At 36.9% G+C, this 14,907-nt stretch overlaps 1 protein-coding gene across 5 annotated transcripts in view; it reads left to right on the top strand.

Annotated features, from left to right (window-relative positions):
• Positions 1–14,907, top strand: part of Spata6 (spermatogenesis associated 6) — a 100,529-nt gene that overhangs the window by 54,989 nt on the left and 30,633 nt on the right. For all 5 annotated transcript variants that reach the window (XM_052717573.1, XM_052717572.1, XM_052717571.1 and 2 more), the window contains 2 exons: positions 411–498; positions 7,794–7,831. In XM_052717573.1, coding sequence (XP_052573533.1) covers positions 411–498; positions 7,794–7,831 — 126 coding nt within the window. The remainder of the gene's footprint in view (positions 1–410; positions 499–7,793; positions 7,832–14,907) is intronic.

The raw sequence follows: 14,907 nt of genomic DNA, 5'->3' as shown, positions 1-14,907 counted from the left end.
ACCTTTCTTATTTGTCCACTATAAAGTACTCAGGAAAGCTACGATACTGCTTGAATTCCATGTGTGTGCTAAGATAGATTTGGCAGACTTTTTCTAAATAAGACAAAGTAGGTTGCTTTAGGATGTTTTTATTTTTATTTTTGACACTTTGTAGTCAAAACCAAACTTGGAAACAGGGTAGTAAGTATTTAACTGCAAATCTGTTCTCTTTTTGGTGGCATTTAATTTTAGCTCTGTTGAAAAGTGCATAGTAAATAAGTGATTAAACTCTGACTTTGGAACACAGAAGCACTGTGGAATTCACCTGCTGTGTGGCATATGCTCTCTAGTTGCTTAGCAATGCTGTAAAATTGAGAATGGGAATGGAAGGTTGAAGTGCTCTTTCACATCGCAAATCCCCTTTCTTCTAGGTTGATCCCCCAAGTCCCAGGGCTGATACTTTTTTTGGATCACCTGGCAGAGACTGTGAACGAGATGGATGGGCCCGGATGCACAGTGGTAAGGGGAAGCTTTCCTTTTCCCACTCTAGTTGCTTGAGCTAATGTCAAGCCTTACCTTGGCACTGATTAATGAAAACACATTTTTTGCTGCATTATTAGATGTTATGATAAAGCTTTTTACAACTAGAAAGAATTGGATTTCTGTGCTTTTAAAAACATATTATTCTTATAGATTAAAATGAATATTAAATACATTTTCACATATTAAATACTATACTACATTTTAGTAAATATAACTTGTGTACTACTCAACATTTTCTACATTTATTTGACTATGAAACACATTTCTCATTTTAACATGTTAATTTATAGAATAGATTTTGAGAAACACTATAGTGAAATAACTCAGTGTTATGGGTTTGGAAGATTTATATATATATATGATTGAATACTTAACCCTACCACTTATTTATATACATATAGTGTTTTTAACCTCTTTAATAATGAGTTTATCATTAAAGATTAGGAATAACATGGGAAATGTTACCATGAAAAGTGTGTGAGCATGCACACTTAGCAAATACCAGCAAAAACAATATTTCTGAAATGATGAATTCTTTAGATTTAATTTATAAGAAAATGTTTTAATTGTTAGCCCTAGTCTCTTTGGTGAAATAAATTTAAGTTCAATGTGAAGTTTTTTTTTTTTTGGTTGTTGTTTTTTTGAAGACGCTTAGATGACATTGTATATTGAAGAATATTTGAATATTAATATCAGTAGACAGTGGCTAGTAGCTCAGCAAGTATTCACTGGCAACCTTTAACATTAATTTCCTACACACTGAGAAAGTCATAGTAGATGAAAACTGATATAAGAGGAAGAAAAATGGAATTGTAACATGCAGTGAGCTCGGTTACATTCCAATTCTGGCTATACTGTATACTTTCTTTTTAATTGAGGAAATAAAATACTATTTTTAGAGAACATGTTTTGTTTTTGTTTAAGGACTGATAAGAAATATGGACTTTGGTTAAACTTGAATGTTTATAGTCAGAACATTTGATGGAACACTGTCTAAGTATACTCATAGTTTCTTGAATTTGTATCTTTCTGCTGTTGGTTTTTACTCTTTGCTCTTTTGGCTCTTTTAGGGGGCCTGCCACCCAGCTCCTGAATATATATGCATGGAGGCTTATTCTTAATTATAAATGCCAAGCCTTAGCTTGGCTTGTTTTTTGCCAGCTTTCCTTAAGTTTAAATTATCCCATCCCTTTTGCCTCTGAACTTTTTCCTTTTCTTACTTTGGCATATCTTACTTTCACTCTTACTCCGTGGCTGGCTGTGTGGCTGACTGGCTGGCCCCTAGCATCCTCTTCTTGTTTTCTTGCTCTTTCTTCTTCTCCTTCTCCCAGATTTCTCCTTCTATTTATTCTCTTCGCCTGCCAGCCCCCTTATCCTTTCTCCTGTCTTGTTATTGGCCATTCAGCTCTTTATTAGACCAATCAGTTGTTTTAGATAGGCACCGTAACACAGCTTTACAGAGTTAAACAAATGCAACATAAAAGAATGCAACACATCTTTGCATCATTAAGCAAATATTCCAGAGCATAAACACATTTTTTTTTTTTTTTTTGGTTTTTCGAGACAGGGTTTCTCTGTGTAACTTTGTGCTTTTCCTGGAACTTACTCTGTAGACCAGGCTGGCCTTGAACTCACAAAGATCCGCCTGCCTCTGCCTCCCGAGTGCCGGGATTAAAGGCTTGCGCCACCACCACCTGGCCTGTAACACATCTTAAAATAATATTCTACAACATCTTTCTTTTTGTTTCTCCCCTTCCTTTCCCTCCCTCCTTCCCTCCTTCCTTCTGTTTGTTTTGTTTTTTTAGACAGGGTCTTTTTAAATATCTCTGCTGTTCTGGAACTCACTCTGTAGACCAGGCTAGCCTCAAACTCACAGAGTTCCTCCTGCATCTGCTTTCCAAATGCTAGGATTAAAGGTGTGTACTATCATGCCCAGCTTGAATTTTTATAAAGTATTTCTATCATAATAGGCATTCTTTATCAATATATCTTTTATAGAGGGAATTGTGGATCATGTGAAAATTAAATACAAATGTACCCTGTTTTCCCTCTTGGCAGAAACATGACATAGAAAATGGGCTGTATGAATGAGGGAAGGGGAAGTAACTTCCACGTAGAGGTGTGTTGGGGAAGATTCATTTGTAGTGCTATGTGCTTGACTGGACATTTGTCAGCAAGATGGTTATTGTTCCTGATGTCCCAGATGAAGACATTAGCTGTCTCTATAAAAGTACATTGAGGATATCAACATGAGTTACAACAATATTATTTTTGTGTCTTTTCATGCAAAAGTAGAAACAGTACAAAGAGTTCCTATATCCTTCTTGCTCAGCACCCATAGATAACATTTGCTTTCATTCTCTCCTATATTTTTCTTTCTCCTCTACTTTTCTTCCCATCCCCAAATGTGCCTTACATAAATTGTCTCAGCAAGAACATTAATATTGACTGAACTGTAGCCCTAAAAATTTGCATCTTGAGTGGTGCATGTTTGTATTCCCAGCACTTGAGAGGTAGTTGTAGGAGGATCAGGGATCTAAGACCAATCATTCTACATAGCAAATTTGAGGTCATCTTTGACTACATGAAACCATGCCTCAAAAAATAAAAACAGACAAAAAAACCAACCAAAAAATAATATACAATTTGTATGTTGAAGTCCAAACCCCACTGATGGCAGTTAGCAGTGGGGCTATTGGCAGTTAGGTTTAGAAGAGATTGTTAGAGTTGGGTCCTGTGATATGATTAGTGCCTTGTAAGAAAGGAAAAGACCAGTGTCTTTCTCACTGTCATATTAGGACTCAGCTAGAAGGCAGCACCTGCAATCCAGAAAGAACGATGTCACCAGAACTTGGTCTAGCCTCCTGAACTATAAGAAACAAATTCCTATTGTTTGAGCCTTTTAGCCTGTACTTTGTTATGGTGGCTCAAGTAGAGAGATGCAGACATCATCTTCTGTCTGCATATAATCCATTTATCTTTTTGGAGCCTCTGTCATTTTTCTTAAAATTAAGTTAAGCCCATCTTTATATGATTATTGTGAGGATGAACTGTGTCACCGTTGGCTTAAAAAATCATCCTATAAAACTGTCTAGCCACAGGTTCTTGGTCTCACTGACACTGCCAAGTTTGGGTTCCATATCATGGACCAGGCCTAAATTTCAATTAAAAAGTGGTTGGTTACTCATACAACATTCATGCCACTGTTACACCAAGGAGAAATTCTTGTCAGGCAGATCATTATTATAGATCCCAGAGTTCATAGCTGGGTGAGACTGATAACTTGGAAGCCTCTTTGATGAAAGCCAGTTCTATACAAGATTGTAACCTTTTACTCACTTTGAAGTTTACTTGATGTCTATTGTGTTTAAGTCAAATAGATTAAAAATGGTATTATGAATCCTAAAATTCCACATCAAGTTAGCAGCAACACATGGTAACATTTCTCATTCAAATAGCATGCAGGCATCACGTACTTACTTATTAGCAAAGTGCCTTATTTTAAATGTTTTAGCTTTCACTTAACTACATTCCTCTTTTGCTTTCTCGTAGAGCTATAGCAACTCAACAGCCATTTCTAGAAGTCTTTACTCGTTTTTTTTTCTTTCATAATTTAACATCTTTACATTATCTGGCTATATTTTGTATACCATAAAATTTATGTTTTAGTGAACAGATATTTTAATACATTTTCATATATATATATGAAATTGCCACTATAATCCATTTATAGAGAATTCCCGTTGTACCCAAAGCTTCCTTACCCTCTTTTACAGCTCCCCACACTCACATTTTCAGCTCCTACAGTGTCCACACATTTTGGTTATTACTAGTAAGGCCACTGTGAGGATGTGCCTTGAACCTTTCATGTAGACCAATGCTTCCACTCCTCTTGGATAGATAGGAATAGAATTCCTGATTCATATGCTGAACTTACCAAAGTTTTGAAATTTACATTATTTTCCAAAGTGGCTACACTGTTTTATAATCTTACCATTAGTATATGACATTTCTAGTTTCACAACATCCTTAACAACACTTGCTGTTGGGTGTATAGTCCAGTCCTAAAAATAAAAATGATAAAAATATATAGTTGGCTTTCTGTATATACAGGCTCTGCATTCACAGTTTAACAAACCACAGATCCAAAGTATTTGACAGATAAAAAAGTGACTGGGCTAAATATATACAGGCCTTTCTTTATTGTCATTATTTCTGAAACAATATAGGAGCCATTTACATAGCATCTACATTGCATTTATATTGGAGCTAATCTTGAGGCTGTGGAAAGTGTTCAAGAGGGTGTACATAGGTTCTGTGCAAATATCATGCCACTTTATGTAAGAAATTCAAGAATTCATGAAGTTTGGTGGTAGTGGTGGTGGTACTGGAGCCACTCTCTGCTGGATACTGAAGGGTTTCTGTGTTGGAGGTCAGAAGAAGCAGTTTCAGATGAATAAAGCACAGAGGAGTAAGAGATGTGAAATGCTGCTCTGTGCCTTTCCCTTTTAGCATGTTGCAACCCTGGAGAGATGTTGAGAGTTGGACTGATGAGCTGAGACTTTCCCTGAGGTCTTGATGTATGGAAAAGGAACACAACTCCTTCTCAATACCAGGAATATGCTTGGCAGACTCAGTAATATCCTGGGGCCAGGGGCTTCAGGGAGCTCTGCTTTTGATTCTAAGAACCCAACTCTTCTTACCACAGGGGCTGTGATTATCAGCTCAAAGTACGCAGTCTGCTTGGTCTGTAATGTTCTGGAAATACCTCTTGGATTCTTTTTGTTGTTGCTGTGTTTGTTTTGTTTTGTTCTTTAGAGACAGGGTTTTTCTGTGTAGCATTGGAACCTGTCCTGGAACTCACTCTGTGGACCGAGCTGGCCTCAAGCTCACAGATATCCGCATGCCTCTGCCTCCTGAGTGCTGGGGTTAAAGGCATGCGCACCACTGCCCGACTCCCTGTGTTCCTCTTATGCAACATTATCTGATTAGCTTCCCTCTGACTTAGGCCACTGTATGATAGTTGATGCTGACTCTGTCCCATTTCTCCCCTGTAATTAGTATATAAGATGCTGTACTGCTTAATAGACTGCTTTGAATAAGACACAGCTTGTGCAAGACCTCCAATCCCAAACTTAACTTTCTCCTTATGTCCTGGTCCTCTCTTTCAGGACCCTATCACTGAAGAAAGAACTGCTAGTCTAGGTCAGATACTGAATTCCAGTTTTATTTCTTAAACCTGGATGTCCTAGCTTTGCTTGTAGTTGTAGGGAGTGAGTTATTTAAAAGCAATTCCTTTTGCTTGATGAAGATTCGCAGGAGAGCAGAAGCCAGACTTAATATATTGAGTGGGCATTAGATAAGGGACAATGGATGGGAGATGATAAAGGATGGAAGAGCATAAGCTCTTTGAATCTTCAAGCAGATATACAGCACATTAGGGAATTTTGTAATAAGTAATACAACTTACAGAACAAGGTTCATTTCTATGGCATTATGACAAGGAAGGTAGTAGTGTCCTTTGTAGTGGAGCATCATGGAAGTTGCCAAAATAGAGTTTAACACATAGGAAACTTAGCTATAATGGTTAGACTGGGGCTTGAGAATTACTATGAAAAGAAAGAATGAGTTCATACAGAAATACTAAATTTTACATTAAAACTCTTTAAATCCTTGCTTGAGGTCATATTTGGTCCCTAGGAAATGAATCATATGAGCCCTTAGGTAGGGTTCAACTATGGAAAGAAGAAAGATGTTGAGGCTGATTTATTACAGGAGTCCCACTGTGAATAGTTCTTTTTCCTTTTAATTCATTCTTCTCTCACACAATACACCCTAACTGCAGTTTCCCCTCCCTCAACTTCTCCCAGTGTCCCCCCCGAATATCCCCTCTCACCCAGATCCACTCCCTGCAATATCTCCCCACAATGATTCATTAGAAATGAATGGATCTGGTTTTCTTTCCAGAAATTCAAAGCCAGCATTGAAGGAAATGGTTTCTGATTGCTAGTAACTGCTTAACATTTGATTCTTTCAATTGTCTGTCATATCTGTTTGGTTAACAAATCCATAATTTGGTGTCAGCTTTTTTGAGACTATATATACTTTTATTCTCCTGTATTATTTTGTTTATAAGAAAATCTTCTCTTGTTATATTTACAGAAGAAGCATTGAACTAACTGAAGACCTTAGCTTTATTGCTTATTAGATAGGAAGCCAGTCTCTTAACATGTAAAGTACAAGTAATAATGAGTCATAATACTCTACTAGGCTACCTGTGTTACTGAACAAAATTATTGTGGAATTCTTGGTTCAATAAGAAAATGAAAGTGACATAGTCTGCATTTATGGAGCTTCAGAAAGCCAAGATCAAGATGCTGGGAAGGTAGATTATCTTCTATCATGGCACCATATAGTCACATGACTGTGTAGGGGAGGAGAGAGGGAAAAGATGCAGCAAGAAAGAGAGTGAATAAGAACAAGGTTCCTGGTGTCTCTTTTCCAAAAACACTGATCATGTCTTGAGGCCCACTGTCATGACCTCGTCTAAACCCTATCCCCTCCCTGAAAACCATTACACTGGGAGTGAGGGCTTCATGGAATATGTAACCTGACTGGAAAAATATATCTAAAGTGACACAATTAGAAATTGAGCCCAGGCTTGCTTGAATTAGAATTTGATATTGGAGTTAGTCATCTTTGTGCCTTTAATTTTACTTTAATCATTAGCAATTACAGTAATATATAACTTTTAACAATGTTATAAAAGAAGGACATCAGACAAATTTGGAATCTTGACCTTAAAGTTTAAGGAAAACGATTGGTACCATAGAGTCAGTGTTGGAATCTGAAGTATGCAGTGAGAGCTGCTCACCACTGAAGTCTGCATTTTCCCTATGCCCCACCATAGATATAAAGAACATTTTACGATAAACTGGCTTAGGGACTGAAATCACACATTTTTTGAATACTCATTGGTTTACTGAAGAATTATTCTTGTGTCTCTATAAAATCAAATACTTGCTGCTCTAATGAAAAGAGCATTTGTAAGATCACTGACCTGCTGAAGAACTGACATGTTATAGCCTGTTGGGTTGGGTTGTTGTCTTAGTGTGTTAACACTGCTGAGGGATTTTAAAGTGTTTTGGAAATCTGCTGCTGTATGACCTGGGTTTGAGAAATGTTGATGATACTAAAAATCATAGCTGAAGCCAATTCCTTACCTTTCTGATGTTGCATATTGATCCTTTTTCCTGTACAATCTTTTCCAGATCATCCTCACTTTTGCTGCAGATCCAAGGATTATAAGGTGTGTCAAACCAATTATATTATGACAACTGCTCTGGTTTTCAGACAGCATAAGTATATTCCTGATATACAAATTCTTATGGAAATTATCATTTATTTTATAAAATAATGTGCAAGCAATAATTGACACAGCATGGAATGTCACGGTTTTGGTGGCTGTACCAAGAGGTGCAATATGCCTTCACTGAATGTCTTCCTACAGGTATGCTGTGTGTTTCATTATCCATTTGGACCAACTGCTGAATTTAATTGCTAGTGTGTGTCTGCATGTGTGTGTGAGGGGGGAAGGGGAGACATCACATACAACTGTGTGTGTGCACATAAACATTGATTTGTGTAATATATGTGTATTTAATGCATATATGTAATATGTGTGTACACACATGCATTTGTCTGTGTAATATGCGTGTGTATTTAATACATATATATGACAAATTATATATAGGTATACACACCTATATGTTTTTGCATACATACATGCACACACAGATGAGATAGCATCATGCCCAATATCCTACATGGAATAAAGAGGCTTCCTTAGTTATTCTAAAGGAAGACTTTCTTTATTCATTTCCTTTAAATAATGCTCCACAGTTTATAATTATATATTTTCATCTTTCTTTGCAGTCATCTTCCTTTATTAACCAATAAGTATTAGGCTATCAAGTGTTTTATTGATTTTGCTTATTAATAATTGCTATTATTCTTAATAATTGCTATTATTATATGATATGCATTATATATAATATAATATGTAAATTGTGAGTAGATTGATAGAACAACCAAAAATGCAAAGAATGGGATAAAATTTTACATGGCACTAATCTGGCTGTAAGTTCTGTAGTTAATTTAAAGATAGATGTGAAGACTCTTTTCCTAATGTGTTCTACTAAGAACTGCACCTCAAAGCATCTTTAATCTCCTATCCTCCTCTAGATTCATTACTTTTAGGGCTTTTCTTGGAGACAGTGAATGGTGAGTAAAATCACAGATTATTTCTGTATCCAGGATGGAGATTTTCATGGAACTGCATTTATCATATCGACTATAGAAAGAATAAAAGATTAGTTCTGTGGGCAAATAGTAGTTGACTGATAAATACTTTAGTAGAAAAATAGGGGATTTCAACAAGAAAAGAACTATAAATCGTGGAGTGTTCCAGAGAGTTTATAGAAAAGGACACTATTTTTGAGGCCCCAGGTGACATATAGGGAGAGACAAGTGAGTCTGCAAAAGGGAAGCAACATGTTGGATATTGGAGAAAAGAGAAATTATTGATGGATTTGAATGTAAGGTGTGCGTGAAGGATGAGGCATCCTTTCTATCCCCAAGGTTGCCCCATACCCAGTACCGATTCCGTCTCCTCACTGACAGTTTTAGATTTTTAGTCTTGATCTGCTCTTTTGGACAAATTATATTCTCTTTACTGTGGATGCATAACAATCAACTTTTCTCATCAATATTCTTCTTTTAGTCCCATTTCTGTTTTACTGTTCACACCATCCTGAACCAGTGTCGTGCGCCTTCTGTTTGTGTGCAGTTGTGCCTTTTTTTGTGTATAGTAGGTGCTTATTTAATATACTGATTCTCATTGGGGATGGCTTCTTTAAAGGGACATTTTGAGTATTTATGGTCATATTATTACAATTACATAGAGAAAGTTGTTTGATGTATGCTGAGCTGAGCTGAAAGATGATCTGCAAAGAGTAGGATGATTTGAAATAAGATTTATTTCATATCACATATGGCTTTTAGGACCCTCACAGAATATTAAACAGGTAAAAAGCAGATTGGTAATTATCAGAACATAGAGTTTTATATTTACACAGAACCAGTGAGTTTTTTATATTGTTTTAAGGTACATTGTATCATAGGAGTACATGTATATAATTATAATTTGTTTCTTTAAAACCATATACTGTGATTTTTATTTTTTTAAAAACTAGTGGTAGTACAATATATTGTTTTTTCCTAAAGTTTGTATTAAGTGTATTGTAATTTAATTGTCTTTGTTGATTATGCCAAGTTCCAAAGCATGTGAGTGTGCATGTGTGAGTGTGCCAGCACACACACACACACACACACACACACACACACAGGTGCATAAGCATGCACACACACTTATGTACACACACACATACACCACAAACACTCCATTGTGTGTCATCTCTTCCTCCTTTCACCATCATACTCAGAAGAATGCTGCCTCTCCTCCTTACTGTTACTTTGGAAGTGCTTGGAAATAAGAAGCTATTGTACTGAAATTGAGAAGCATCCCATTTTTTTTAAAAAAATAAAGAGAAAGAAAAATGCCTTAACTCAACAGTATAAGAAAAAGAACCTCCAAAGATAATACGAGTTTGTTTTGTGTTGGCCATCTACTGCTGGGCCTGGGGTGTATCCTTAAGAGTGGTTTGTTTCCCAGTGAGACTCCCTTGAAGAAAACTAATCTTTCATTTGTAAGTGCTTCAATTGGAGATAGCTTCAGGGTTAGGAATGGGGGCATGTGTCCACTTCTCTTCATTCTAGAATCCCATCTCGTGTAGTCCCAGGCAGGCCTTGTGTATGTTGCCTCAGTCTCTGTGACTTCATATGTACACCAGCTCTGCAGTGTCTAAAGACATTGATTCCTTGGTGTCCTTTATCACCTCTTGCTCTTAAACTCTTTCTCATTCTCTTCTGCAGAATTCCCTGAGCCCCAAGGGAAGGGATTTGATGGAGATATTCTGTTTAGGGTTGAGTGTTCCAATGTCTGTCACTCTACATAATATCTGACTGTGAGTCTTTGTATTTGTTCCCATCTACTGCAGGAGGAAGCTCTTCTGATGATAGTTGAGCAAAACATATGAGTATAACAATGTCACTAGCAGTCATTTTATTGCTATGTTCCTTTGGCAAAACAGTAGTATTTGGTTTTCCCTTAATGACTGGTCTATCTGGTCTCAGATACTTGGTCATCTAAACAGCACTGGGTATGAGATCTCTCCCATAGAGTGGACCTTAAGTCACATCAGATATTGTCTGGTTATTCCCAAAAGCTTTGTGTCATTGTTACACCAACTTATCTTGCAGGCAGGTCACCATTGTAGATTGAAGGGTTTGTGGCTGAGTTGGTGTTTGCCTTTCTCCTCTGATAGCATGATGAGTACCTTCTAGTACAATGAACTCTAGTCCATAGGGATGAAGTCTCTACGTAGACAACAACTCAACTTCTGTGTTCAGTGAGTTGTGAATGTATTATTTTCAGGAATATGGCCTTACTGTCAGTTTGTGGAGAACAACCAATAGCCTTGGCAATAGCTTGAGTTGTTTGAGGGTTCCAATAGATCCCATTTGGCCAAGAACTTGATCAAATGTAACTCATTCCTAGTACTGGATGCTTCATTTGGTTATGAGAGATATCCAGTTTGGGCTGTCTCCCCCATTTCATTCAGATCACCTTCATGTACATATATAGTTTACTTCTACTATATTAGATTTCCATATGACCCCTCAAATGGACCTTAGTTTTAGCTGTCTCTGGCCATATTCCCTCCCTCATGCCTCTCTTCCTTTCTTCTCCCTATTTAATCCTCCAATTTCAGTCCCCAATGCCTGGCCATACATAACTATGTATTCCAGCAGTTTCCAACCTGTAGGTCACAACCCCTTTGGGGGTCACATATCCTGCATATCAGATATTTACATTCTGATTCATAATAATAACAAATTATAGTTATGAAGTAGCAATGAAATAATTTTATGGTTGAGGGTCACCACAACATGAGGAACTGTATTAAAGGGTTACAGCATGAGGAAAGTTGAGAACCACTGATGTCTTCTATTTTCCTCTCTTAGGAAGAGCCATTCTTCTCCCACCCCCTTCCTTTACTCTATACATATCCTTGATGGTTATATAGATTATAACTTTCTTATCAATGACTTACAAGCTAACATCTACATACAAGTGAATTTTTGTCTTTCTATGTACCATATTTGCAGACCATATTGGTCTTTCTTGGTCTGCATTACATCCAGGATGATTTTGTTTCTAGTCCCACCCAATTACCTCCAAATTTCATGATTTTGTATTTTTTAATGGTTGGGTAATATTCTATTATGCATATGTACCATATTTTCTTTATCATTCGTTCATTGACAGGCACCTAGGTTGTTTACAATTTCTGAGTATTTTAAAGCAGTAATGAATATGGCTGAGCAAGTGTGTCTGTAGTAGGATGTAGTGTCCTTTGGGTATATGCCCAAGAGAGGTATAACTGGATCTTGAGGTAGATTTATTTCCATCTTCTTGAGGAACTATCACACTGATTTCCACAGTGGCTGTACAAGTTCGCACTTCTACCAACAATGGACTAGTATTCTCTTTACTGCACATCCTCTCCAGCATGAGCTGTCATTTGTTTTATTGATCTTAGCCATTCTGGCTAGTGTAAGATGAAATCTCAAAGTAGTTTTGAGTTGCATTTTCCTGACTAAGGATGTTGAACATTTTTAAAGCTTTTTAGCCATTTGTGGTTCCTCTTTTGAGAATTCTCTGTTTAGATCTCTTCTCCATTTTTAATCAGGTTGTTTTCTTGATGTCCAGTGGTTTTTTTAGTTCTTTATATATTTTTTATATTAGCCCTTTATCAGATGTGTAGTTGGTAAAAATCTTTTACCGTTCTATAGCCACTTTTCCTGAATGGCAGTGTCCTTTGCCATAGAGAGACCTTCCAGTTTCATGAGGTCCCACTTATTAATTGTTCTTAGTGCTGGTGCTAACAGTATTTGGTCCAAAAAGCCTCTTCCTGTGGAGCAACCCCTTAACCTGACCTTTCTGTTTTAATGCTCCAAGTATTTTTCCATTTTAATCTTATACCTATTAGGTTTTTTACTTTTTCTGACTCTATCTTTTAATTTCTGTTCTCAAAACAGATCTTTCCTGAGGACACCACTTTCTTCTCACCACTCCTCAGTTTATAAGATATAAATGATAAAATGATAAAATGTATATATTTTCAGTATGGAACTTGATATTTACATATGTACATTTATATTACAGCATATATGTATATTCATATACACACATGTTTAGATCTACTTAACATCTATTATCTCACCTACCTGCTTGATGAGAACATTTAATATCTTAGCATGTTTCACTTATTAAGTACATACAGTTACCTATAGTCACTGTGCTGTGCAACAGACCTCTGCATTTCCTGTCTTCTCCACTTGAAACTCCATCCCTTTTGACTGAAGGCTTCCCCACCATCACCTTTGACAGCCTCTACTCCATACACTCCTTCTATGAGTTTGATTTTTCAGATCCTATAGATAAGTGAGGTTAGAGTCCTTTGTCTTTCTGTGTCTGGCTTATTTAGCTTAATGACTTCTAGAATCATGCATTTTGTTTCAAATAATAGGATTCCCTTACTTTTTAAGGTCACATAATATTCCATTATATTTATCACATCTCAGTTTTCTGTTGATGGATACAAATTGATTATGTATGAGCTCATTACTTCTTACAAGTCTTTGCTAAATGCAGATAAAAGCCAGTGCAACTCATATTTCTTCCCAGCTATTTCCTTAGGGACATAAGCTTGGAAGTTATGTGATCTATTTTCCAAGCTATCACAGGCAAGAGTTTTAATTTTTGCTGCTGTTTTATATGAATCTTAACTTTTCTATCCCCAAATATCTGTTCCCTTGCTAACTACTCCCAAGGAATACATAAATGAATATTTAGCTTTATGTTAAGGCCAGTATATTAAAATATCAACTTTTGAATTGCTTAGGGTAATGCTATTTGTTATACAAATAATGCTTTAACTTCAGAAGCTAAATATAATAGAGATTTAATTTTTAATCATTTAACAAATAGAAGGTGCTTCTGAACTTCTATTTGTTCTATGCAATAACCTATTTTGGCTCTCATTTAGTCTGGGGTCTCACAGGCCCCTTTGTAGGCACAGAGAAGGCTCTGGTTTCTGAGAGCCTGGTCTTGAAATGGACACTTGTCTATGTTTTGTTGTCAAGAACTTGTCACAGTTCCTCTCCTGATGCAAAGATTGCTTCTTAGCAATATACCTACTGTAGCTAGAGTTTTCCTGCCTGGCCCATAGTCAGGACAAATCTCTGTCACCTGCCAGTCCCACAGCCGCTCAGACCAAACCAAGTAAACACAGAGACTTACATTGCTTACAAACTGTATGGCCGTGGCAGGTTTCTTGCTAACTGTTCTTATATCTTAAATTAATCCATTTCTATAAATCTATACCTCACCACGTGGCTCGTGGCTTACCGGCATCTTCACATGCTGCTTGTCATGGCGGCGGCTGGCAGTGTCTTCCCCACTCCTTCCTGTTCTCTCAATTCTCCTCTCTGTTAGTCCTGCCTATACTTCCTGCCTGGCCACTGGCCAATCAGTGTTTTATTTATTGACCAATCAGAGCACATACAGACCATCTCACAGCAACCTACTCTGCAGGAGGACAAGATGAGTTGTGACAGATGTCTCTAGTGGCTTCTGTTGCATTCTAGACATGAACACGAGTTGTGGTGGATATCTTGTGGCTTCCATTGCATTCTAGACATGAACACAAGTTGTGGCAGATGTCAAGTGGCTTCTGTCTCATTCTACTTATGAACTTTTCTCTCCCCTTGGACAAGGATTTTATGACTGAATCTATCACGCTAAAAAGAAAAATGTAACAAATCTAGAAATCATCTCCACTCTTGTTGGTATTTCACAGTAATGTGGATATTCACAGAATTCATGTGTATTTAGGCTATAATAAAATATCAGGGATGATAGACATAATGCTTTATCATTCTGCTCATCAACTTTCTATTAGTTTAAACTTTTTTAAGATTTTATTTTATCAGATGAGTGTTTCACCTACGTGTGCACCATTTGCATGCTTTATGTTCGTGAAAGTCAGAAGAGCATCAGATCCCATGGAATTTGAGTTAAGGGGAGTTATGGGGAGAGAGGCACACTGGATTCTACCATCTCCTAAAGACCTCCCAGTAGGCCCCACCCTTAATGGTTTTACCACCTCCTGATTGTTTCTGAGGATTAAACTTTTATCA

The sequence above is a fragment of the Peromyscus californicus genome, unplaced genomic scaffold (assembly GCF_007827085.1).
Source record: "Peromyscus californicus insignis strain IS unplaced genomic scaffold, ASM782708v3 Scaffold_5__1_contigs__length_169319896, whole genome shotgun sequence".
Classification (NCBI taxonomy): Eukaryota; Metazoa; Chordata; class Mammalia; order Rodentia; family Cricetidae; genus Peromyscus; species Peromyscus californicus.
The sequence above is the reverse complement of the archived record's forward strand: the minus strand, read 5'-3'. Positions and strand labels throughout refer to the sequence as shown.